The 23822-nt window shown below is 32.7% G+C and overlaps 5 protein-coding genes across 5 annotated transcripts; 2 read left to right on the forward strand and 3 right to left on the reverse strand.

Annotated features, from left to right (window-relative positions):
- Positions 1–741: 741 nt before the first annotated feature.
- EPF2 (Putative membrane lipoprotein) lies at positions 742–1620 on the reverse strand. Its single transcript, XM_085741487.1, has 3 exons — positions 1447–1620; positions 1211–1260; positions 742–1108 (listed from the first exon to the last, which is right to left on the reverse strand). Exons 1-3 carry the CDS (start codon positions 1544–1546, stop codon positions 908–910), a joined length of 351 nt encoding a protein of 116 aa, XP_085597613.1. The 5' UTR covers positions 1547–1620; the 3' UTR covers positions 742–907.
- A 3889-nt stretch (positions 1621–5509) lies between these two features.
- Positions 5510–6061, forward strand: LOC146949008 (uncharacterized). The gene has a single exon (XM_085748465.1). It carries the CDS (start codon positions 5510–5512, stop codon positions 6059–6061), a length of 552 nt encoding a protein of 183 aa, XP_085604591.1.
- Positions 6062–6915: 854 nt separating this feature from the next.
- On the reverse strand, positions 6916–7746 carry LOC146949009 (uncharacterized). The gene is made up of 2 exons (XM_085741488.1): positions 7550–7746; positions 6916–7435 (listed from the first exon to the last, which is right to left on the reverse strand). The coding sequence occupies exons 1-2, from the start codon at positions 7715–7717 to the stop codon at positions 7229–7231; spliced, it is 375 nt and encodes a 124-aa protein (XP_085597614.1). The 5' UTR covers positions 7718–7746; the 3' UTR covers positions 6916–7228.
- A 2762-nt stretch (positions 7747–10508) lies between these two features.
- On the reverse strand, positions 10509–10841 carry LOC146949010 (uncharacterized). The gene has a single exon (XM_085748467.1). The coding sequence runs from the start codon at positions 10839–10841 to the stop codon at positions 10509–10511; it is 333 nt and encodes a 110-aa protein (XP_085604593.1).
- Positions 10842–23036: 12195 nt separating this feature from the next.
- Positions 23037–23492, forward strand: LOC146949011 (cysteine protease XCP1-like). Its single transcript, XM_085748468.1, has 2 exons — positions 23037–23102; positions 23202–23492. The coding sequence occupies exons 1-2, from the start codon at positions 23037–23039 to the stop codon at positions 23490–23492; spliced, it is 357 nt and encodes a 118-aa protein (XP_085604594.1).
- The last annotated feature ends 330 nt before the right edge of the window (positions 23493–23822 follow it).

Genomic DNA, 23822 nt, shown 5'->3' on the forward strand with positions numbered 1-23822 from the left:
CATGTAATAGAAACATGTTTGCTTCCATGAATCAAGTTTCTCAGAAGATTGGAGAATTATAATGTTACAATATTTGAAAATGTTACAAAATTTGAAAATGTTACAAGTGTCTAACTACTTGTACCAACGGCTTCACTATAGCTTCACTATACCAACGGAGATATATCATATTTTAATTGAAGTTTTCTAGGGGTTTTTATGTAATTTTATGGTTATTGATCATTCCACATCATTAGGTCGTATGACATGCAATCTAAAATATGTCACATCATTATTTATGAATGAAAAACTATGAGAAAATGACCAAAACATGATGATTTTAAAATGGAAGGACCGATTATGTCAGTGGGTGAAAATAAATAGGTCAAAATTATAATTAATCTTTTTTATTATTATTTCACCAATATGTTTTTGGCAATAAATACCGACATATCACTACCTCAATTTGAGACCAATCACAACTCACGCTCGAACTAACACCTTGAGCGTGACTTGAGTGACTTGATGAATCTAGAAAAAAACTTAAACTCCATCTTAAAATTTGAATTGAGTTTGTGACAAGTGTTCATCACTTATAACCACAGTTTAGGCCATATTTTTATCTAGTGAGACTCTCAATAATGTTGAAGTTAAGACAATAAACTTGCATGGATAGCTTTTACTTTTCATGTAAACAATTCTCTCATATGATGTTCATTTTTCAGTTATTTAAAGACAGAGTCAATTCAAGACACACAAGCAAGCAACACAAGATGGAGTCATGATATAAAAGTTTCCCTTTTTTTAAACAACAATGCCTAACCAATCTAAGTAGCTCCAAATGGTAAAAATACCCAAACTTCATCACCTTCTTCAGAATTACAACAATGATCCTAAACTTCTAACAAAAATTAATAACTACGATCGATCAATTCGACGGAACATGGTAGTATTTTCCTTTACAAATGCATCTGTAAACCATAGGGCAAGACTCTGCCATGGAACATTTGTTGAAACCTACCATGACTCTCTTGCAGGGTGAACATGGTCCACATGCATGGGAACAATCTGGTATGGTGGAACCGGTTGGATAGAGTTCCATTACATTGCTACCTTCTCTTGCTCCTTCCTACAAAATCACAAATATTTGAATCACAATTGATCATTCACTTCTTGAAACAAGTGAAGTGAGTTACTATAAAATGTTGATTTGAAACTAAATGTGTCAAACCTTTTTGTCTATAATTGTTGTTTTCTCTTCTTGTAAGTGCATCAACTTATCTGGAACATGAGAATAAAAACGATTGTGAAATACTCAAGGCAATAATATAGATACATATATACAAATTAGCCTTTACATCATTACATGATACTAGAACACTTATGCATGAGGTCACTATGAGAAAAACAATATCATATTCATGTGTTACTTTCAAAATTATGTAAAATGTAAAACATGTCACGTACCATGATTTGGGATCACTCTAAGGCACCAACCAATAGAAAATACCGTGAAGAAAATAACAACTAGGAAAGATTTGTGGGCTCTAAGAGAGTAAGTGCTCATATTTGTAGGAACTACAAACTCAAGTGTATAGCATAAAATCAATTTTCATTAGTAGAGAAAAAATGTAAGCTAGCTAGCAAATGTAGGGGGTACTATACTATACGAACCTATTAATATATGCAAAGGGTTATTAAATGTGCAACAAGATCCATATCTGCCACATTTCACATGATCCACGACCTTCTATTAAATACTTCACAAGTTTTGGTTTATCCGAGAAATAAATATGAAACAAAAAATATCAGTATGGTCAGAAACTATAAATATAAATAAAGAGAACATTTAATTTGAATAATAATTCCAAACCGTTTGGATACAAATTGGAATGTGGGGTTTGATCTATCAATGGAAAGGGAAATATGAAGTTGAGGAGAGCAGAAAAATATTGTTTGAATGATGGCATTAATTTCAACATGCTTGACAAGTGAAAATATGACTGACAAACCTTCTTTAACAGTGCTTGCTATCTTAATATTTAATTTGTCATAAATTCAACAAATTTCAAATTTTTGTAGAGTATTGGAGGAAATATGTTGCATGTGTCAGGGGACCATATCTAGAGATGTAATTCTTCAAATCGAGTGATATTAAGGCCAACTGAAAGCTAGCAGTATCCACAGCTACATTGTAAGCACTTTGGCTTAATTCAAATGTTAAATAGATCAAAATTTCAGGGATTAATTTAGGTATTAGTTTTTACTAATGACTGAAATGGACCAGAAAGAGGGAGCAAAATGGTCTTTTTATTTATTTTTTATAATGAGCAATTTGGTCGTTAGTCTTGTATTGATGATGACAAAATGATGTAAATAAATTTTTTTTGAATAAGATTGATTACATTAAGGTTTTAAGCCCATATCACTCGAATATTTTGGCGAAATTGTTTGGCCAACAGATTGAGACTCGTCATTAACAAAGTTATCTATGAAACTCAATCGGTTTTTGTTAAAGGTAGAAATTTATTGGATAGTATTGCTATTGCTAATAAGGTTCTTAATGATGCTAAGAAATTAAAAAAGGAGTTCATTTTTTTCAAAGTTGACTTCGAAAAGGCCTATGATTCTTGAATTCGAATATTTGAAAGCAGTCATGGTGAAGATAGATTTCCCGTGTATATGGTGTAAGTAGATCATGAAATGTGTGAAATCAACGACAATTTCTGTTTTAGTTAATGGGAGTCTCATCAATGAGTTTAAAATGGATAGAGGGTTACACCAAGGGGATCCCCAATCACCGTTTTTGTTTCTTATTGCAGCCAAATGTTTGAATGTGATGTTAAATGCCTATGTGAATGGGGTATTTTTACTTGTTATGTGGTTGGTGAAGATTCCAATTTTCGAATTACTCGTCAGTTTCCTGATTATATGTTGCTTTTAGGGGAGAAAATTTGGGAAATATCTGAGCTTTAAAGGCAAATTTAATTCTTTTTGAGCTTGTACCAAGTTTAAAAGTGAATTTTCACAAGTGCCTTCTCGTAGGTGTTAATGTCGAGGAATAATGATTGGTGGAAGCCACTATTGTTTTAAAATGTAAAATCGATCGGATATCATTTGTTTATTTGAGTTTAACTATTGGTGGTAACCCTCGACGCTTGTCTTTTTGCCATCCTTTGTTTGACAACATTCGAGAAAGATTGTATAGTTGGTAAAGTAAACACCTGTGTACGGGTGGTCAGCTTGCTCTCATGAAATATTTCTTGTTGTTACCAATTTATCTTCTTTACTTGGATCACTTTCTAAAACATTTTTTATATTGGAGGGTGGGTGGGGGGGTTTAGTAAGGATGCTAGCAAAATTCACTGGATAAATTGGCATAAAGTTTGTTCTATTATGGAGTATGGAGGTTTAAGGGAAAGGAGGATTATGGAATTTAATCTAGCATTGTTGGTTAAGTGGTGTTGAAGGTTACAAATTGATCAGGGTAGGTTATTGTGGGCCGCTAAGAATGAAATATATGGTGGTCACATTAAGGAGGTGGTTCAAAGGCGTCTGGTTTATGGAAAATATTTGTGGGACTAGAAAGGGTGTGGGAAGTGGCGAGAACTCTTCTTTTTAGAATGATGGTTGGTTGAGATGTGGCCCTTTACGCTACAAGTTAAGCCGCCTTTTTTTACTTCATGTTGATAGTAATATGATGTTAGAGCGTGTTCTTATTGGTGAATAACATTATTTTTTCAGGGTAATATTGTCGATACTTGGACTTGGATATATACGATCCAGCTTAAGGCTATTCAGTTAAAGGAGCCTATCAGTTTTTGACACATGATGCCCAACAATATAAGGAGCACTTCATGGATATCATTCGGAACAAAGTCGTACTTTTATAAGTTTCGATTTTCATGTTGGGAGTGTTGAACAAAAGAATTCAGACTAAAGATGATTCGGTTCGTCGTTGCAGTTTTCATTACGGGTCATTGTTGTCTTCTGATGTATGTGGAAATGAGGAATCAATCAATTATCTATTTCTGAATTGTGATGTTTTCTGCAACATACAGGGATCATTCTTCATTGGTTGGGGATTTATAGTGTTCTCCCGTATGATATTTGCATGCTCACTCAACAGTTTGGGGGTGATCATATGTTTATGAGGGATATTCGTCATTGTCTCCAAGTGATTTGGTTGACTACCATCTAAATCATTTAGAAGAAACCCAATCCACTCTTGATGGTAACTGAAGGCTCTTTGGTCCACTACTTTTTTCATATTCACTCTTGGTGGAGATATCTTTCAGCTTGTATTGGGTTATCCACCTTTTGGTGTGTTAACCTATTTTTGGCTTTGATTGCTACCATGACACTTCTGTATTTTTGTGACACTATTTTAAGTCCTCCGTAGACACACGCTTATTTAGAAAAGTTAATATATTTTTGGCTTCTTGAAAACAATATTGATCCTAAAAAAAAAACAATATTGAAAAAAACGATTTATTGAATAAATGAAGAAAATGCTATTTGACCAAAAGTCAAAGATTATAAAGAAAAAATACACCACAAGTCAAAGAAAAACTGAAATGCGCTAATTATTTTTCTTTTAATGCATGTCTGTGTTATTTTTTTTAATTCTTTAATTATATAATCTTTTTATTGAATTTTTTCTAGTTTTTTATGAGAGGTTGAATTTTTTCTATTGTAAATGACATTCTCTAAAAACTTAATTACCAATTTTTTGAGATAATAATATTAGCAATCAATATCCAGATCAGACAAATGTTATATATTTGTGTCCCTTAACCATTTTATCCAACATTCAATATTTTAATTTTTTGACGAATGGTCACGTGTTTGATCTCTCTGTAATGCATACGAAAAAATATTTGTCAGAAGATGTCAACTCTAATGATTTTTAATTACCTTAAGAAGAATGTAAATTTTTGTATTCACTCACATATGATACCTTTAGTTTTAAAAAAATCAATGTCACAAAATCAAGTCATTTGCACTCAAGTGATTAATGAATTTTATTCAAAGACAAACCATTTGTAGAACACATCTTTGAATATTGGTTTAAACAATTCTCAACCAAAGGTAAGAAAAAAATTCTTTATTGGAAAATCTACAAAAATAAAAGGACATTTATATCTCTTATTGACTCAATAATATATTTTTTTACTTTTTTTTAATGATATTCCTTTATTAAAATATATATTCTATAAGTAAGAAAATGTAAATATATTATTTTATTTTTTTGAAGAAATGTAAATATATTATTTAAAAATGATAATTTTTAATAATTAATATTTTTAATAACTATTTGGTAATAAAAAAGAAATTATTATTTTTTGTATTAAATTCAAACAAACAGGTCCTTTGAAATATTATTAACAATATTGTCTAAAGAATATTGTATTTAAAATCCCTTATTGACCAACAAAAAATTGATATGCACCCAAAAAAAAAAAGTATATAGGACCCCCACTATGTATGCAATATTTGCATCAACCACTTTGAATTTTACAATTATACAATGACTATGGCATTGTTTTCAGACAAACAAAGAGAAAGGATTCTTCTTCTTCTTACACTTCTCATTCTATCTCCACCATTGATTCAAGCAGATCTGAAATTGATAAAAACATTATGCCGTAATTCGGACACCCCTGCAACATGTATGAAATGTGTCACGTCTTCAGAAAATGCTTTGGTACTGAACAGTGTTGGCATAGCCACGAGCCTTGTCAATTGCACTGATGATCAAGCAAAGATCTTAGGAGCAAGCATGGAAGAGTTGGCTACAAATTCATCTAATGAAACTAGAAAACCAATTTATCAAACATGTGCAAATGATTATCGGCGTAATATTCCTCCTTTCTTAATTTCAGCAAAAAAATCTTTGCGGGAACATAACTATGAAGGTGCTGAATATTACGTTGTTAAAGCTCGAAAGCTTGATCTTTATTGTCATCGTGATATTATGAGCTACAAAGATGAAGTTCAAGATGAAGTTTATTTTAACATGACTAGGTTTGAGGAGTTTGCTGATTCTGCTTGTAGAATTATTGAAAAGATTTATGCCTGAGTCTAATGTCTATCTATAATAAATTGTTATTTCTTTAAGTATGGTAAAAATATAACTGTCCTTAATTTTATTTTATGAGGTAAATGGTGGACATAGAATTAGCTTTTTTATTATACATTTTTTGTGAGGTCATTTGACGCTCAAAAAAGTCAACATTCACGCGGTTGACCTTTTCATGTTTATGATTGACTTGATTAAAAAAGTTCAAATGTTTAACCCAAAAAAATTATGACATGATTGTTTACTTCCTTACGCCCAAAATCTAAAACCGACATCTTTTGTCTTAATGCAACCATTCTTTCCTTTTCCCTATTAGATGTATCGTTAAAGGAGAAATATTATTTAGACAATTACTTCGTTATTCCACAACTTACTAGTTATAAATGACTATTTTTATACGAGTAAATACTCAACTTAGTCCCTAAATTTTAACGCGTCGGCCAACTTAGTCCCTCAATTATACGAAATTTCTAATTAGTCCTTGAATTTGTAAATTGTCAATCAATTTCGTCCTTCTGTCCAAACGGAGGGTTAACGGGCTGACGTGGCCGTTAACCTCTCACATGTCATACGCCACGTAGGCAGGGACTAATTTGGCCGAAAATAACAAACATTTTGAAGGACTAAATTGATTGATTTGCAGAAATTTTTTTGGCTTCTTTCCAAACAGCTCTTTTCTTCCCCAACGTATCTGTCTTCCCCAATTGTATAAAATTGGAACCCTAATTAAACAATATGCAATCTACATTCTAATTAAATGGGTATATGGGAAAAAACTTTTATTAAAGTCGAGCTTCATCTTCAAGCTCCAACTTTAATGGTGATGAAAAGAGGTTGAAGATGATTCAGAAATGTAACCTTCAAATACATCCCTAAGTAATATTAAAAACCATCAAATAAGTCCATGAAATTTTTAAACATATATCAAATAGATCCTTGAAATTACAGAACACACAAATTGAAACTGAAATATTATATAAGCAAAAGTCATAGGTCATAAGTCATAAGTCTAAGAAATTACATAGGCAAAAGCAACCCAATTTTGGGGCATTAACAAGTCATAAGTCTTAAACGGCAACTTGAGCAAAAAGAAACCCAGCTATGGGGCATAATTCAAACAAGCCTAAATATTACAAATCCAAAACATCTATTAAACTCCAGGAAGCATCACTTCTTTGGAAATCCGGGAGTTGGTATAAACTCCATGAATTTAGTAGGTTGAGTCGAACCGGGTGGACCATAGGTAGGATATGGAACCCTAATCATGCCAGCAGGAGGTTGATGAGCTGGTGCAGGACCCCTCATTGGTGTTTGCTTAGGCCTATCAGCTGAAGGAACCGGTCCTCTAAGGCCATACCTCCTTGGTGCAACATTCTGAAATTGCAAAATAAATCAAATTAGTCCCTCAAATCATACATAATCAATCATATCAGTCCTTAAGTTAATATGCTAATTGCCAAAACGATCCTTAAAAATTAAGAGTCATACCTGTCCAGCATTTGCAACATTTCCTACAGTTTCTGCATTTCCAGGCACAACATTTTGTGGCACAGAGTAAGAAGCATTTCCAGGCACAACATTTTCTGGCACAAAGTTAGGAGCATTTTCTGGCACAACACAATATCTATGTGGCACCCCTGGCATCACTTCCTGCATGGCTGGAATCAAACCCTGCCAATTTTAACAATCACAGAAACAAGTTCCCCTGAATTATATCAATATTCATCAAAACAATCCCTGAATTATTTTACTTACTATCAATATAGTCCCTAAATTATTTTACTTACTATCAAAATAGTCCCTGAATTATATTACTAACTATCAAAATAGTCCCTGCATTATTTTACTTACTATAACATCAGTTCTAAAACTATAACATTTTCAGCTATTACTATACATCAGTATGCATGCAAAAAAGGGACATAACTTGAATGAGAAAAAGACTAAGATGGTTATTCATACCTTTTGCATGTCTGAGATGAAGTTCCATCCATTATGCTCATGATGATTTTGGAGGGGTGAGAATGGAGAAATTTTTAGCGGGAAGGAGTAGGTTCAAGGATGTGTTTGATGGTTCAGACTGAAATGTGAAGAAGGAGGAATATGTAATGCAGGGGCAAAATGGGAAACGCAGGGAAAAAATAAACTGAAAAGTGAAAAATGAACTTTTTCCAAATCAATCAAATTAGTCCATAAACACGTGGCTTCCTTCTTGCCACGCGTACAAGACAACACAGCATGCAAGGCGACATGTCAGCATGGCTAACGGAGCACTTTGACGGAGGGACCTTTTTGATCGACGTTTGACAAATTCAGGGACTAATTAGAAATTTCGTATAATTGAGGGACTAAGTTGGCCGACGCGTGAAAATTCAGGGACTAATTTGATGGTTTACTCATTTTTATACCGTTGTGAGACTTTATTAAGATCTAACTCCGTTGATGAAAACTTGTGTCTTGTTTCAAACACATGCCAATTGGATCGATTTGTGCTCGGTGCTGAAACCTAGTGCAAGGATGCTCGTGAAATAACGCTCATCAATTCATTAAGTTATTTATGAACAAAAAGAGAGAAAACTAAGTAGAAATCAAACGAGGGGTAGCAATCCCCAAACTATTAGGTAGATTACATGACTAAACTAAGCCGGACACTACTCATAGTAAACCATATTGACATCTTACAAGCGGCTCAAAATAGCTAAAGCATGCTCACTGACTTGCTTCACGGTAAGAGTGACACACCTTCACCTCCCAATCAATTTTAAGCAATCGCCGAATTTTCCTTACCAAAGGCTGCCCCATAATTGTTAGCAAACTGGATTCCTCTAGTCCCAAAAGAGAAGTTGCTAAGCCTTTTTCGGTAAAAAACTTTACTTTCAATAAGAATTAAAAAAAATGCTCTTCTGCTAACAAAAAACATTCACTCCAAACTGAATGGACGAAAGTACTCTTGTGTGACTTTCGTCTTGCGTGACTTAACTCACGCATGGTACTTTCAGCGTGAGTTAACTCACACGCCTTTTACCGGCTTCGTGACTTAACTCACGCACCTTTGGCCGGTGGCGTGACTTAACTCACACTCCTCTCCGCACCACATAAAAAACTTTTTTTGGACGGTTTGTACAGTGGTTAGATGGTAAAACTTGTTTTTTTTACACGTTTTTGACTCACCACAATGCTTAGATACAACCTAGGGATCCATTCCCCTATAAATACCATTCCAACATTCACTATTTCTCACACCATCATCTCACACTCTCTCCTCCTCTTCCTTCTCCGATATTTACATTGTGTATATATGTCTCAGAATCAAGGTGATGCTCAGTTGAAAAATGAGTGTGAGAAGAAGAAAGTAAAATCGACTTTGACATGGCACGATATCGAATATGATGGTTCCGTAAAAAAAAGCAATTCGAAGGTGCCGGTGTACAATCATTCCAGGCTAAGGAGGCGCAGAAGGACTTGTTATTTTGGTCCTCAACTAAAAGCAGGTACCCCAAGGACTGTCAAGGACAACCCAATTGACTTAAGCTACGAGGAGATGAGTAAATGTAATGACTTGTAATAAAGTTGGATGCTTTTTTACATTCCTTTTAAACGTAATGACTTGAATAAATTTGAATAAAGTTGTGTGTCGAATAAATTTGAATAAAATTGCGTATGGAATAAATTCAAATAAAGTTGCACAAGTACACAAAATCAATTAAAAATATACACAATTTATTTAGTATTAATTTCATCTACATAACATTACATTCTCCCTAAATATATGTGGTATCATCATGACGTTGGATTTAAGTTTAATTTTTGAAAGTTTACTGAAAATATTGGCATTGAAGTGTCTTATACTTAGCGTAGTGATTTCTAGTGCCCTTTGAAAACTCAAAAGAATGAAGAGAACACAACACATGTATTCTACATAATCAGCTCTATAGGTTTTCACATCAAATTCCCTCATATAAGATGATTTATCACAGAAAGGAATGCATTCCAAGAGGTTGCTTTGAATTGAATTTTACTGTCCTGCAACCTGACAAGTTTCAATTGACAGAGGAGCACGATCCAATTCAAAGAAACCTCTTAGAGGTGCATTCCTGTCATCATAGAAAGGAATGCATTCCGAGAGGTTGCTTTGAACTTAATCATACTGCGCTGCTAACTGACAAGTTTCAATTGAGAGAAGAGCATGATCAAGCTCAAAAGAATCTCTTAGAGGTGCATTCCCTTATGTGACACTCATCCTATACGAATGAATTTGAGTTGGTAACCCATATAGCTAATTCGGCAGAATAAATGTTGTGTTCTCTTAATCTTTTGACTTTTCAAAGAGGCTTGCAAATTACTACATTCAGTATAAGACACTTCAATACCAACATCTTCAGCAAACTAACAAGAATTAAACTTAAATTCCAACAAAATAAAGACATGATGCTTCTTAAACATAATTTTATGGTAGAATCAAACTATTGAGAATATCTTCAGGAGATCTCAGCAACGTAGCTTCCATCTCAATTATCGGGAACATCCGTTCCTGATAATATTTGGAGAACATACTCCTCATACAATCATCGTCTGTCAGCATTATCTTTTCGGTTTGCAAATAACCGGGACGTGCATACTGTAGGTCCTTCTCTCTCCTTGTGTCTCCGGGGTTGAGTCTTTGATTGATTTTGTTCAGTTGATCCTTCAGATCCTTTAGCGTGATATCGACCTGGACCTTGAACAAATGATGGTTTCCACCGTTGAAACGTACTAGAGCTTTGAACAAATGAGGGTTCATTGTTTCAAATCTACACCATAAGAAATTAAACAATCAATGAAAAACTCATTCATACATTTCATCAAACACTTGGAGTGCAAATTATACTTAAACCCTAAAACTCATAGCTACAACATAAACATGCAAACATCTAAATAATTAAGCAATATAAGTCATTTACATGTAACATTGTATCATTTCTTGCCAAAAAAATCAAAATTTAAACAAACCCTAAAACAATAACAAAAAAATCTAATTGAAGAGGAAAAATCTAACATATAAACATAAAAAGGTTAAGGGTGCTGCTAACCGGTGCCTCCGGGACACTGGTTAAGGAACAATAAATAATGTGTCCTACTTGTTTTACCTCAATTAAATTGATAAATAAGTCAACTAATTAAAATAATAAAAAAGTTGTATTTAATGCTTTGTCAAATTTTCTTTCCTTTACACATCATTTCCTTTCTTTTTCTTGTGATATCAATTTAGGGAATTGTCACGTTACATCATATTATCACCAATATTATTTTCTACAAGGCATCAGAGCCCTGATTTTGGGGGCATAGCTTCCGCATAAACCATAGTCGTCGCCATTACGATTTTTTATTTTATGGTTTTATGTTTTTTATTCAGCGAACACTGTTCATCTTATTGGTACAGTTCACCCCATAAGTACTATTCATGTGAACTGTTCACACATGTGGCACTGTTCATATGAGTTACTGTTCATCCAAAAAAATATCTTCGAATTGTAACTTACTACTTTTTTGAGTTACTCGGATTAAAAAATGGAGGAGATGAATAAATCAAAGGTGGAAAGAGAGGAGGCACGAAAAAAGGTGATGATGGGTAAGGCAATTTTCAACTCATCAAATTGTGCACTCCAAGCTACTTCTGATCAAGAACCACAATCTTCCTCTAATGCATTTCCATTGACCAAGGAACAACTAAATAAACTGTACGAACTCCTTGACCCACAAACACCTACCTTCTCCATAGCACAAAAGGGTAACTTCTCAAAATCCTCCCACCTTAGTGTCGTTCCTAATCATACATGAATTGTTGATTTTGGAGCCACCAATCACATGGTCGGAGAATCTAGTTGATTTTCCTCATATAAACCATGTGCAGGAAATTTCAAAATTAAGGTTGTCGATGGCTCTCTTTCAGCTGTGGCAGGAAAAGGTTCTATTGTTTTGTCTCCCCTATTAACCATCCAAGATGTACTACATGTTCTAGATTTGTCTTGCAACTTTTTATTTGTCAGTAAGCTAACCAAAAACAAAAATTGTCAAACTTTATTCTTTGATAATCACTGTGTATTTCAGGATTTGATCTCGAGACAGATAATTGGAAGTGCTAAGCAGAGTTGTGGACTCTACTACTTTGAAGATGAACCAGAAACCATACATCAATCTGGACCGATAAGTTCTTCTATTAACTCTTTTTTGTTTCAAACAATAAGGATGACATTATGTTATGGTATTTAAGGTTGGGTCACCCTAGTTTTAAATATTTAAAGGCATTATTTTAGAAACTTTATGAAGGGAAAGATATATCTTCATTCAGTGTGAGGTTTGTGAATTTGCTAAACATCATCAAAACTCTTTTCCAATTCAAGCTTATAAACCTTCAAAACCTTTTTCAATTATTCATAGTTATGTTTGGGGGCGTAATCGAACAAGTACTTTATCCAACAAAAAAAGCTTTATCACCTTTACGAATGATCATACTAGACTTTGTTGGGTATACTTGTTAAAAGAAAAATCAAAGCTAGGTCAGATAATTAAAAACTTTTGTAAATTGGTGCAGACATATCTTAACACTCAAATACAAGTGTTTAGAACTGATAATGGGACCGAATATTTTAACAAAGTCATGGGAATTATTTTTCTTGAAAATGGAATTGTGCATTAAAGTTCATGTGTTAACTCACGTCAACAAAATGGAACTGCAGAGAGGAAAATTTGAAAACTTCTTGAGGTGGCATGATCACTACTCTTTTCTACCATTGTCCCAAAATATTTATGGGGTCAAGTTGTCCTTACAATTGCACATTTAATAAATCGTATGCCATCCTGTGTTTTGAAATTTCAAACTCCCTTGCAAAGTTTCTTGAAATATGTTCCCATTGCTTCAATTCTAGATGATTTGCCACTAAAAATATTTTGATGCACGACCTTTGATCACGCTTGAACCCCGTGCAATCAAATGTGTTTTTATAGGTTATTCATCTTCTCAAAAAGGTTATAAATGTTTTGACTCCTGTACAAAGAAAAAGTTTGTAACAATGGACGTTACTATTTTTGAAAATAAACCTGTGATAAACCACAAAAAGCATCGGTTCTGGTACATGGTAGGATCTTTTCTGGCGCTGCATTCTAGTGACCAGAGTTGCTTCATCAAAGATCTATTTGTTAATTCCTCTCGGATGTTCGGTTTGCTTCATTCCCGGTGGTGGCACCTTCCAGATCTGTTGTCGTTCGTTGAGTTTTTGAAAAAAAAATCTTGCTTCGATCTGAACTTTCTAAGTTTGGATCCGACTTTGTTATATTAAAACCACTATAATCAGCCGCCGTGGTGGTTAGGTTCTCTTGGGTGAAGGTGAGAAAAACACAAGAAGGGGTTGAATTGTGTTTGTTTTTTCTTCGTTTTCTCCTAAGCTGAAAACACTGATCAGAAGCAAAGTGAGAACTGCTTCTGAAGTGAAGTTCAGGACTAATATGCAGCGAATAAAAATAGAGAGAGAAAGAAGAAAGACACAAAGCAATTATACAGGTTCCTTCCACAAACCGGAAGTAGTCCTGTCCCCCTTGCACTTCCAAGGACAGATACAGACTCTTAAGACTTTAGAATTTCTACGATATGAACTTGAAAACAGAAATTCTAAGTGAACTTTGAATGCAGAACAATTTCAGCAGAGTTTTGGCACTTGTAAATTGTTGTTGAGTCTCTACCAATCTCTATGTCTTCACTCCTTTATATAGAGGTGTGAAATAGACGTTGTGAAATTGCCAGCACATCAAAAAGAGTCGTTTGAAGCTTTGATCAATCACCAATGATCTTTTGCCTGATTTGGTTGTTGTCCTATGAAGGATCAATTTCAAATCCATTCTTATTGTGAAGGAACATCGTTGCAGGCAGAGCTGTATTCCAGAGCTGTTTTCTTGTCTTGTAGCAGGGACACTGCAGAGTAGTGGAGGTAGTGGTTGTACGCTTCGTACAATTGTACTTTGTTAACGCTTTTTGAAGATAAGCATCCAATGCCTTCAAATCCTTTCAAAATGACCGTTGCTTCACATTCCTAGTCTTCTGCAATGCTTAGACGAGTTCAAAACCATTGAAAAACTTTTGAAAACTTTAAGTCCTGCTTCTTCTAATGAACTGCAGCTTCTGGTGATTTTCAGCTTCTGATGAGGTTGCTTCTGGTGAACTTGCTTCTGACGAACTTCAGGTTCTGATGACGTCATCACTTCAGGAGCACTTTGTCTTCAGGAGCACTTTTGACTTCAGGAGCACTTCTCTTCAAATGCTTTAAGCTTCCTTTTTGTTGATTTCTTAGCTCTCTTCTGTTCATCCAGAACCTATTTAAGATGTCAAATTTTGTCTATGATCTTGTACACTTGAACAAATATTAGCTAGTCCAATTGACAATTTTTAATACCTTGTTATCATCAAAACTCTTCAAGGTTCATTGTTAAACACATTTTGTTCCAACATTGGGTTCTGGTCGAATTCATTCTAGTTCTTCGTTGTTGGTTTAAATACTTCAACTTTGGAATGAGATTCGAACTGTTATGCTCGAAAGGGCTATGGCATAGCGTTATAGGCCGTTCAGGTCATTTCGTGGCCGTAAACTTGCAGTGGTCGTGTTTTCGTCGCGGCAGTGGTGGGTTTGTGGACTATTTTCCGTGTTGACGGACAATTTCATGTCCCAGTTTTGATATGGAGGAATGCCCTCTTCAATGATATGGAGAGGAACGCTCAAAAACCACTTTTCTTCAGTTTCGTTTCGATCCCCACTTTGGCTTCGTTGTATTGTACCATGGTAGCTGAGTTTGTTCGCTATAAATTTCATTTCTTCGTTTATTTTTCGTTGTTTACCTGTTAGGGATGGTTATAAAAATTATAGCTTGTGATGTGGATCCAATAAGGATTCACCATACAAGGATCTTTAACTTAAGTGTAAATTTCTTGAATTGAAATAGAAAATGAAGGAAAATGATAGAAAATCTAAGAAAATTGACCAAACTAAGAATAGAACGAAAACATACAAATGGAAAGATGAAAAGTGGGAAGAACGATCGCCACATTCAAGAAGAACGATAAGATCGAATCGCGGATCCGCCACAAGAATAAGATGCTCTTGATAAGGATCTAGATTTGGTTCATCCAAGAACCTAGAAGAGCAATTCTAACTCTCCCTTCAATCAAAGATTGAAAATATCAAATTGTATTAACCTGCTTCAAAATGATAACAAAGTTGTTATTTATACTTATATTTTGGCCATCACATATAAGGCCCAATAAGGAACTAGAGAAAAAAAAAACAAGGAGCATTATCCAACTCCAAAATAAAAGTAATCTAATTTTTAAACTAAACACTATTACAATTAATATTCACTAAAGATAGTGTAAGGTAGTATGGATTATTATTGGGAACAATCTTGGTGTCCAAAAATAATGAGATTTGCTCTTCAAGATTTTCCCTTAATTTCTTCACCCTAGCCCTTGTCATGGGGCCACCAACTCCTTTGATATCAACTTGTCGACTCTTGTAACTCGTTCCTTGATCCTCATTAGCTTGTCACTTGTTGTATTTCCCTTTAAGGGTTAATTTTACCCTTTTGTTTGATATCACTCGGTCATGTTTATGTCCCCAGTTTCTTATACTTTTATTTTTATCTAATCTATTTTCTTCTGGCTTAAAAATAAAATAAAAATGATGACAGGAAAAACGCAATTGCTTATATCTTCATATGCCAGTGTAGTTGTGTCTTAGTTTTCTAAGAAAGAAGTTGTAGTAGCACTATCTTTATATGAGGCTAAGCACGTAGTAACATTAATGGTTGTTTTGTCAAGGTCACTGCCTTAGTAAGTCTGCTTTTGATGCTGCTAAGCCTTGAAGACAAGTAGTTTTGAAAGTTTGAAATGGTGTATTCAATTCGAAAGGTTAATTTAAAATTTAGTTGAAGTTAGTTTGCTTAACTCAATAAGATTAGTTAGTTTAATTGCAGAACAAGTAATTGGTTAGTTAGTTTGTGTATAAATAAGATCACAATCATGTATCACTTGTATCCATCAATTATATCAATAACATATCAACTCTATAATTCTCTTAATTCTATTACACACTATTCTCTTCGAAATTAATTCTCTTAATTTTTTTTTATCAATTAGTACAATACATTAAATTTTCACATGTAAATAGCTAGTTGAGAGGGACGTTGCAACATGTAAGGGATAAGGATCAAAGCTGGATCTTCCACTTATTTACCTTAAAGGTGAATTTTTATATGCACAACAACTTTAACCTTAAATTTTACTATAAATAAAGATTAAAATAATCCAAATTTTTAAGTTTACCACTTAATTAAGTATCATACCTTTGAATATTTTTTTTATGATTTATATTCAGTTAGATAAAATAATTTATGGTCTTGTTAACTAGTGCCATCAGGACATTAATTAAGGATTCTACAAATAGAAAATTTGTCTTGGAAATATAAGATGTTATTTTTGAGGACAAAGTGAAAATGATTTATATTCCTTGAGTTTTGGTGAATATACTCCAAGAGATACGGTTAACAAGGACAAAATATATTAATTAGTGCATAATTTTGAATAACTTAATTAACCTGTTATAAATTATGAGAATCAGACTCTTTCCATGCTTCATTTTAATATATATGAGCATATATAACTCTAATTGTACTCACCCCAAATACACTATTTTCTGTTTCTGTTTTAATTGGTACCTATATAAGAACTTTTTTTTTTCATGGCTGATGTAGAACATTAGGTTTTTAGACTTTTTTCTGATTTTGCTTATTATTTTTATTCTTCCTTACACATATAATTTTTATGTTGTTTGCTTCTTATACCCACTGCAATCAAAATGATATGTTCTTTGCTTATTATTAAAGTGCCGAATGCATAGTGTTATTTGCTTATTATTTTTTTGTTGAATTGATTCGGTCTCTTCTTTGATTTCAACATGTTGTTTATGGAAATCATAGTGCTATATATTTTTCTTCTTTGACCCTAAAGCTTAATTCCGATTTGTTTAACCCTATTTTTTTTTGTTGAAACAGATCAGACCTAATCTCCTATTTCCCTATTAACCCTTTCTTTTTTTTGCTGAAACAAATCGGCCACATCACACCTAATCTCCTATTTTTTTGAACAAAACAAATCGCTTTCTTTCAGATAATCTTTATTTCAACACTTTATTTCTTGCTCCAGTTTTTGTAAGTTCTTCCATACCGAATCTATCCATCGCAGGTGCTTCAGGTTAGGTTTCTATGCTTTGTTACGTATTGATATTTTTTTTGTTTTTTTTTTCTATGCTTTGTTGTTGCTATTTGTGTTTCATTTTAATGGGGTTCCTTTGTTATTGCTATTTTTCATCCATTTTGTTTCTATGCTTCAATCTCTATTGCTCAACTAACTCTAATTCTATTTAAGAAAACATGGTCGGCAGAAACATAGAAACTCTTATGTCGTATCACTGCCTAACTGGTCAACATTTGAACACATATTCCTTTAATGTAATTATTTTTTTGTTGCCGTTTATACATAACAGAAATTTCACTTTCGTTCTTTGATAGGTCCTCTGCTAAAAAAACCAGTTTCAGAATATGACAAGGCAATAAACAACCTACAAGTGAAGTACAGAACATACATCGTCGAGTACGACTTCGAAACTGTGAGTATACTTTCCTTTTCGTTGTACTGTATAATATTCATAGTTTTGTTTCTAAAATTATAAACAGATAGTTGCTGTGTAAGTTTGTTCTTTGCTGTATATATCAATTTTGCATATTTTCAATTGGTTGAATTGCTTTGTTTGAATTTCATACATATCAATTTTGCAGATTTTGAATTTTCAAGTGGTTGGTTGCTTTGGTGCATGAATTCTACCCTAATTGTTTAAAATAGTGCTATTTTTTGCTTCAATCTATATATCATTATGAAAATAAATAGTGACATTGAAAATACCAACAATTTTGCATATTTCATTGGAATGTATTGTGCTCTCAAGTTGAATTGCTGGATTTTCTACTACTTTATGTTATGTCACCTTACATGTGTTTTTGTTCTCTATCTTTTAAGAAACTTACAAGCTATGTCAGTCAAGAAATTATGTTTGAAATCACTTGATTTTAACAATTATTTTCTCTCTGTTGGAATTCCTAATTCAATTCAAAGACTCTCTCCATTCACATGTAACATTCCCCTTTCAAATTAGTAATGTGTCTGCAATTTGCTTATTTTTTTTGGTATGCACTTCTAGATTAAAATTTTATATGTCCATAACTTAGTAATTTTTGAAGAGTAATTTGCTTCGTAATCTTTCAGACATGAATATTCCCTATTATCCTCTTAAAACTGCTATTTTTTTTTTCACAATCTTAAAACTGTTATTTAGAAAGTTGTTGTAGCATTGGTTGATTTAAGCATGATTTTTGTGTACTCTGCAACTTACTGTGGTTTAACAAGTCTTGACAAGAAACAATTATAAAAAGGCATCCTTTGGTCAAAGAGAAAAAGAGAAATGCATCCTTAAAAAACAATCTTTGAATCTCTGCATCAAATGGTTTGGAAATCAGAAGCTTCTTGCTACTGTTACTAGAAATAATCTCAACTATAATCTATCAAATAGCAGTTCTCCCATTTACTATAGACATTCTTTCTCTAGCCTAATTTTAATAATGAATATCTTCTGCCAAAAATAGTGATGTTTGCTATATTTTTTGAATTTTCAAGTGGTTGGTTGCTTTGGTGCATGGATTCTACCCTAATTGTTTAAAATAGTGCTGTTTTTTGCTTCAATCTATATATCAGTTTGAAAATAAATAGTGGCATTGAAAATACCAACAATTTTGCATATTTCATTGGAATGTATTGTGCTCTCAATTTGAATTGCTGGATTTTCTACCGCTTTATGTTTTTATCACCAATTTTAAAGTGGTTGAATGGTGCTGTTTGTTATATGTATAGTGCTATTTTTATCACCAATTTTTCTCGAGGTTCGTTCCCATTAAACCTTTCTCTCTTCCTTCTTTGTTTTTTCTTCACCGCTTTCCATATAAATTCACAATCACTCCTTTTTCATTTCAGGATCTTTGGCAATTACTGCTTCAATACCTCCTTCAAAAAACTCACTTCTACTCTGGTAATACTTTTTTTTATATATGCATTTCTCTGTTTTTTATTTTTTCTTCTGAATCCCTAATTTCAATTCAATTTCGCACGCACTTTTCCAAATTCTATTCGATTTTATAGAACACGAATCGTTCATGACTCAAAGAATCGATTTTTTTTCTTCAGCTTCCATTCTTTTCAATGACATCAACTATCACATCTCTGCTCTTTCTCCTAACGATGTCGCCCAAATCGACCACGTAAGAAGAAGAGGAGACGACGACGCTTACCATCACCGACAAAGGTAATGACAACCTCAACCTATATGTTTTCCCATTTATTCTTAATTTTCTTAAGTCGATTACATGATTGCTGACATGATATGAAAAAATTCAAATCCTTTTCTCATTCTATTGATTTGATTTCTACTATGTTGTAATTTCCATCTCATTTGAAACCTGACTTCACATTTGTTGCAAAGGTTGAAAGGAAATGTTGAAGAATGAAGGAATACGAGGGCTTCATTGAGATTTACTAAAAAGAAGTCCAGCGACTCAGACTATGAAAGTGGTCATTGGTAAGATATTTGAAAAACAATCCCCTCCTTCTCTTAAAAGTGAGTTATTTATTTATTTTGATATTGATTCTTTACTTCTAATGTTTCTAACAATTCTTCTTTTGTTATGGGCTCACTCACTGAAAATTGATTCAAAGATTGTTTGTGTACACTTCTTTATTCATGCCAATCACTCTTTTGATTCTTCAATACTTTACAAGTTTTTTTAATCTATTTTTGTTCTTATTTCATTCTCTCCTTTTCCATGTTTGACAACCAAATGCAGTGATGTTGTTGACTTTGGGATAAAACAAGTTTGTCACATAATATTGATACCATGTTTGGACTTTGGTTTACGGGAAGGGTATACAAGAGCAACAAGTGGGTACTCCTAGAGAAACATAGGATCAACAAGTTAATTATGCACCTTTTCCTTTTCTTCAATTCACAAGTTCATTATTTTCATTTATACCTAAAAAGCTTTTGCATTAATTGAGCTATTTGTTGTGCACTTTTTCCATTTCCACCTCTGTACTCTCTAAATTATATCTTGAAAATAATGTTATAGAAAATGAATGTAATGCGAATGAAAACGATGGAGTATATTATTTATTCTCTTCATTGTGAAAAATTTCAATTGTTAAAGTTGTGATAGGGAAAGGACAAGAAAATAATGTTATTGCTTATTTTCTACGAGCATATGGTTGTTTTAATTGGTATTCAAAAAATTAAGTTTGCTTTGATTTAACATAATCTTTTCAGTTTTCAATTGAATTTGATGTGATGTGAGTTAATTTGTGGTAGTTGAAGATATATTATGCATCACCCATTTCAGGTTTCATGTGTGCCGGTATGACTAGAAATATGCATTGTTGAATGTTGATCATGCCATTGGTGCAAGATGATTTTCTCTTGATAGGTTCATGTTGGTTGTATCATGACTACAAATCTGTGTGCATCTGAACCTTCCTTATGTATTTGACAGTGGCTTTGTTGCAGATTGGAGATTAAAAAATTTCCTCTATTATATCTTAAAAAGTGCAAGGATGTGTGCTTTTGTTTTGATTTGTTCTATGTACAAATATAACTTGGTATGATTATCACTCCAGTTTTAAAAGTTTCAGTGTAGATGTGTAGTTGTGCTCATTGATTCCAACTTATAATTCTTGACAACACTAAATGGTGGTACCTTAATTCCATATTTGTAACTCTCCAGATGATCATGTTTTCAAAAGAATACTATTTAAAAAAACAATACTAATAATAAATAACATGAATGGTAAGCACTAAATGATAAAACCATAGTTAAACTCTGATTTAAATTTGATTGTAGGTCTAACAATTTAAGCGACATAAAATTTAGAAACTTTTTTTTAAATGGTCGAATTTTGAACCTATACTATCATTTCTTTGCATGCAGTGGTACTTGGCTAAAAAGAAATCAAGTAAGAAGGTCTAATTTAAGTTCGGTACATACTAACCCATTATTGATTTGCTAACACTTTTTTAAATGTAACAAATATTCAATATACATAGTTCTCAATAATATTTTATTTGGATTTCAATGCAAATATATATTTCTTTCGGTCTTAACTATAAACAAAAGTTAAATTTCACCATTTTGTCAAAAAAGAAAGTTAAAAATTTACTTATTTTACTGTTTTGTTGTCAAATATGAAAATAAGTTTGATAAAGTTTGTTTTCAGATCTACAAAACTTTTAATTTACATTATAGGACATCTTGGGACAATCTTAACTTCAATATTATTTCTCTATTAAATTTTCTGTTTTGTAGTGAATCTGTGAGACCCGTGCGACAGCACGGGTGAAAAGTCTAGTTTACCTTAAAGGTGAATTTTTATATGCACAACAACTTTAACCTTAAATTTTACTATAAATAAAGATTAAAATAATCCAAATTTTTAAGTTTACCACTTAATTAAGTATCATACCTTTGAATATTTTTTTTATGATTTATATTCAGTTAGATAAAATAATTTATGGTCTTGTTAACTAGTGCCATCAGGACATTAATTAAGGATTCTACAAATAGAAAATTTGTCTTGGAAATATAAGATGTTATTTTTGATCAAGTAATGCTTACACAACTTTTGCATGAAAACTTGCTTGTTTTGGATGCTTAACCAATACTTTTGGAGCACCGGTTAGCATTCTCCAATAATTTATAGTTACTTCTCAATTAAGTTTTGTTGTTAGACATGAATACTTCTCAACTAAGTATATAATATCTTAGTTTTTTCCCCCTGAAAAATATAGTTTTTCCTTCGAAGGAATATTTTTTTTTTGACAAAAATAAATGATATTCATTCATTCAAATAGATAGAGTACATCGATACAATACAAATCCAAATTCGCTAAAAACAAAAAGGATGAATCTGTGAACAAACTCACAACATCCATGTTAATAGCATAAAACGGCAAAGTACCTATGACTAGTATGACTATATTCATGTCTCCGGAATACTCATGTCTCCGGATTTGCAACTTTGACGACGCCAAAGTCATTGTCATTGATCGGATATGCACCTGCTCAAAGTTAATCTATCATACTGAATCAAATAAACACCGCACTAAGACAGGAAATCAAAAAACACCGCACAAAGACAGAAAATCAAAACAAACAAAGTCGTTCAGAGATGACGAAATCACAAAAACAAACGAAAGAAAACAGAAAATATGTGACATCACTTATTCAATTAGGATAGAAGGAAAAACAATTTCGAGGGGTAATTTTTGGGTCAAAATTGACCCTAAATCACCCCTCTGAAAAGAAGAAATAGGTGACGGCTAGGGTTTGAGAAGGAGAGAAGGAGAGAAGAGAGAGGAATATAATATTTTATAGTTAGTAAAATATAATATTTTATAATATATATTAATTAATCAATTTGATAGTTAGGAAAGTACTTTAAATTGTACTGAAGTAAAGATAAACAAAATCCAAATGTTTAAATTAAATTCTTAATTAAGTTTCCTACCTTTGACTAAATGTTTAAATTTAAAACATATAGTCACTTTGATAAAATAAATGATAGTTGCTTCTCAATTAAGTTTTGTTTTTTTGACTGACATACTTCTCAACTAAGTTAACATATAAACCTTTATGATATACATTAATATTAATCTTCTTTTGAATTTTTATATAAATGGATGAGATAGTCCCTTTTATTTCATAAACTGATCAAGTAGCTTCAAAATATGTCATAGGTATTTCCATCTACGAGTTGAATTACTCAAACTCAGTTTATAACAATCCAACGTTTTGTCTCTATTCAATGGATGTAAACAAAGAGCTAACCTCCAACTCCAAGCTTCAAGAACAGATTCCTCCCCAACCATCGGTTTGTTATTCTATCCCTTCAATTTCTCTCATGATTTTTGTTTAATTGATTGATTTTCTTTGTTAATTTATACTTTGTAATTTTAATTGTGAATATAAGGCTCCTGGTTCGGACATCCATGAAATATTTGAAAAGTGGTGCAAGGAATTCGACAAAACATATTCTTCAAAGGAAGAAAAACAGTACAGGTTCAAAGTGTTTGAAGAAAGATATGCCAGAATCACTCAACACAACCAACTGAAAAATTCTGGTTACACTCTAGGCCTCAACCAGTTCTCTGATCTCACCTTCGAGGAATTTACGTCCAATTATGGTTGTTCCATTGATTTCAACGATGTCCATCCGGATGATCTTGAAAAGTTAGGCATTAACCCAGTCAAACATCAATGAAGTTTTGTCCAATAATTGTGGTGTTTTTTGTTTTTTGTTGTTGTTGTTGTTGCTTATAGACACTATTGTCACCTGTCACCACCTTTGATTATATTAAAACTATTGGGCTAAGAGGAGGGATATATTGACTCCAAGATGAAGTGTTAATAGTTGCTCCAAATTTTGAACTTCCATCTTAATATCAATAAATGGTTATAATTAATTATTAATAATTGTTATAGTGTTGTTTATGTACTTGATCATTCTAAACTCTCGAGCATCATCATCTTCTCAGTTCATCTTTGAATCTATCTCTCTCAATACTTTTGATTGTCAATTTTTGAAACTCAA

This window comes from Medicago sativa, chromosome 2 (assembly GCF_051527215.1).
Source record: "Medicago sativa cultivar Bolivia chromosome 2, Bolivia_mono, whole genome shotgun sequence".
In the NCBI taxonomy this organism is placed as follows: Eukaryota; Viridiplantae; Streptophyta; class Magnoliopsida; order Fabales; family Fabaceae; genus Medicago; species Medicago sativa.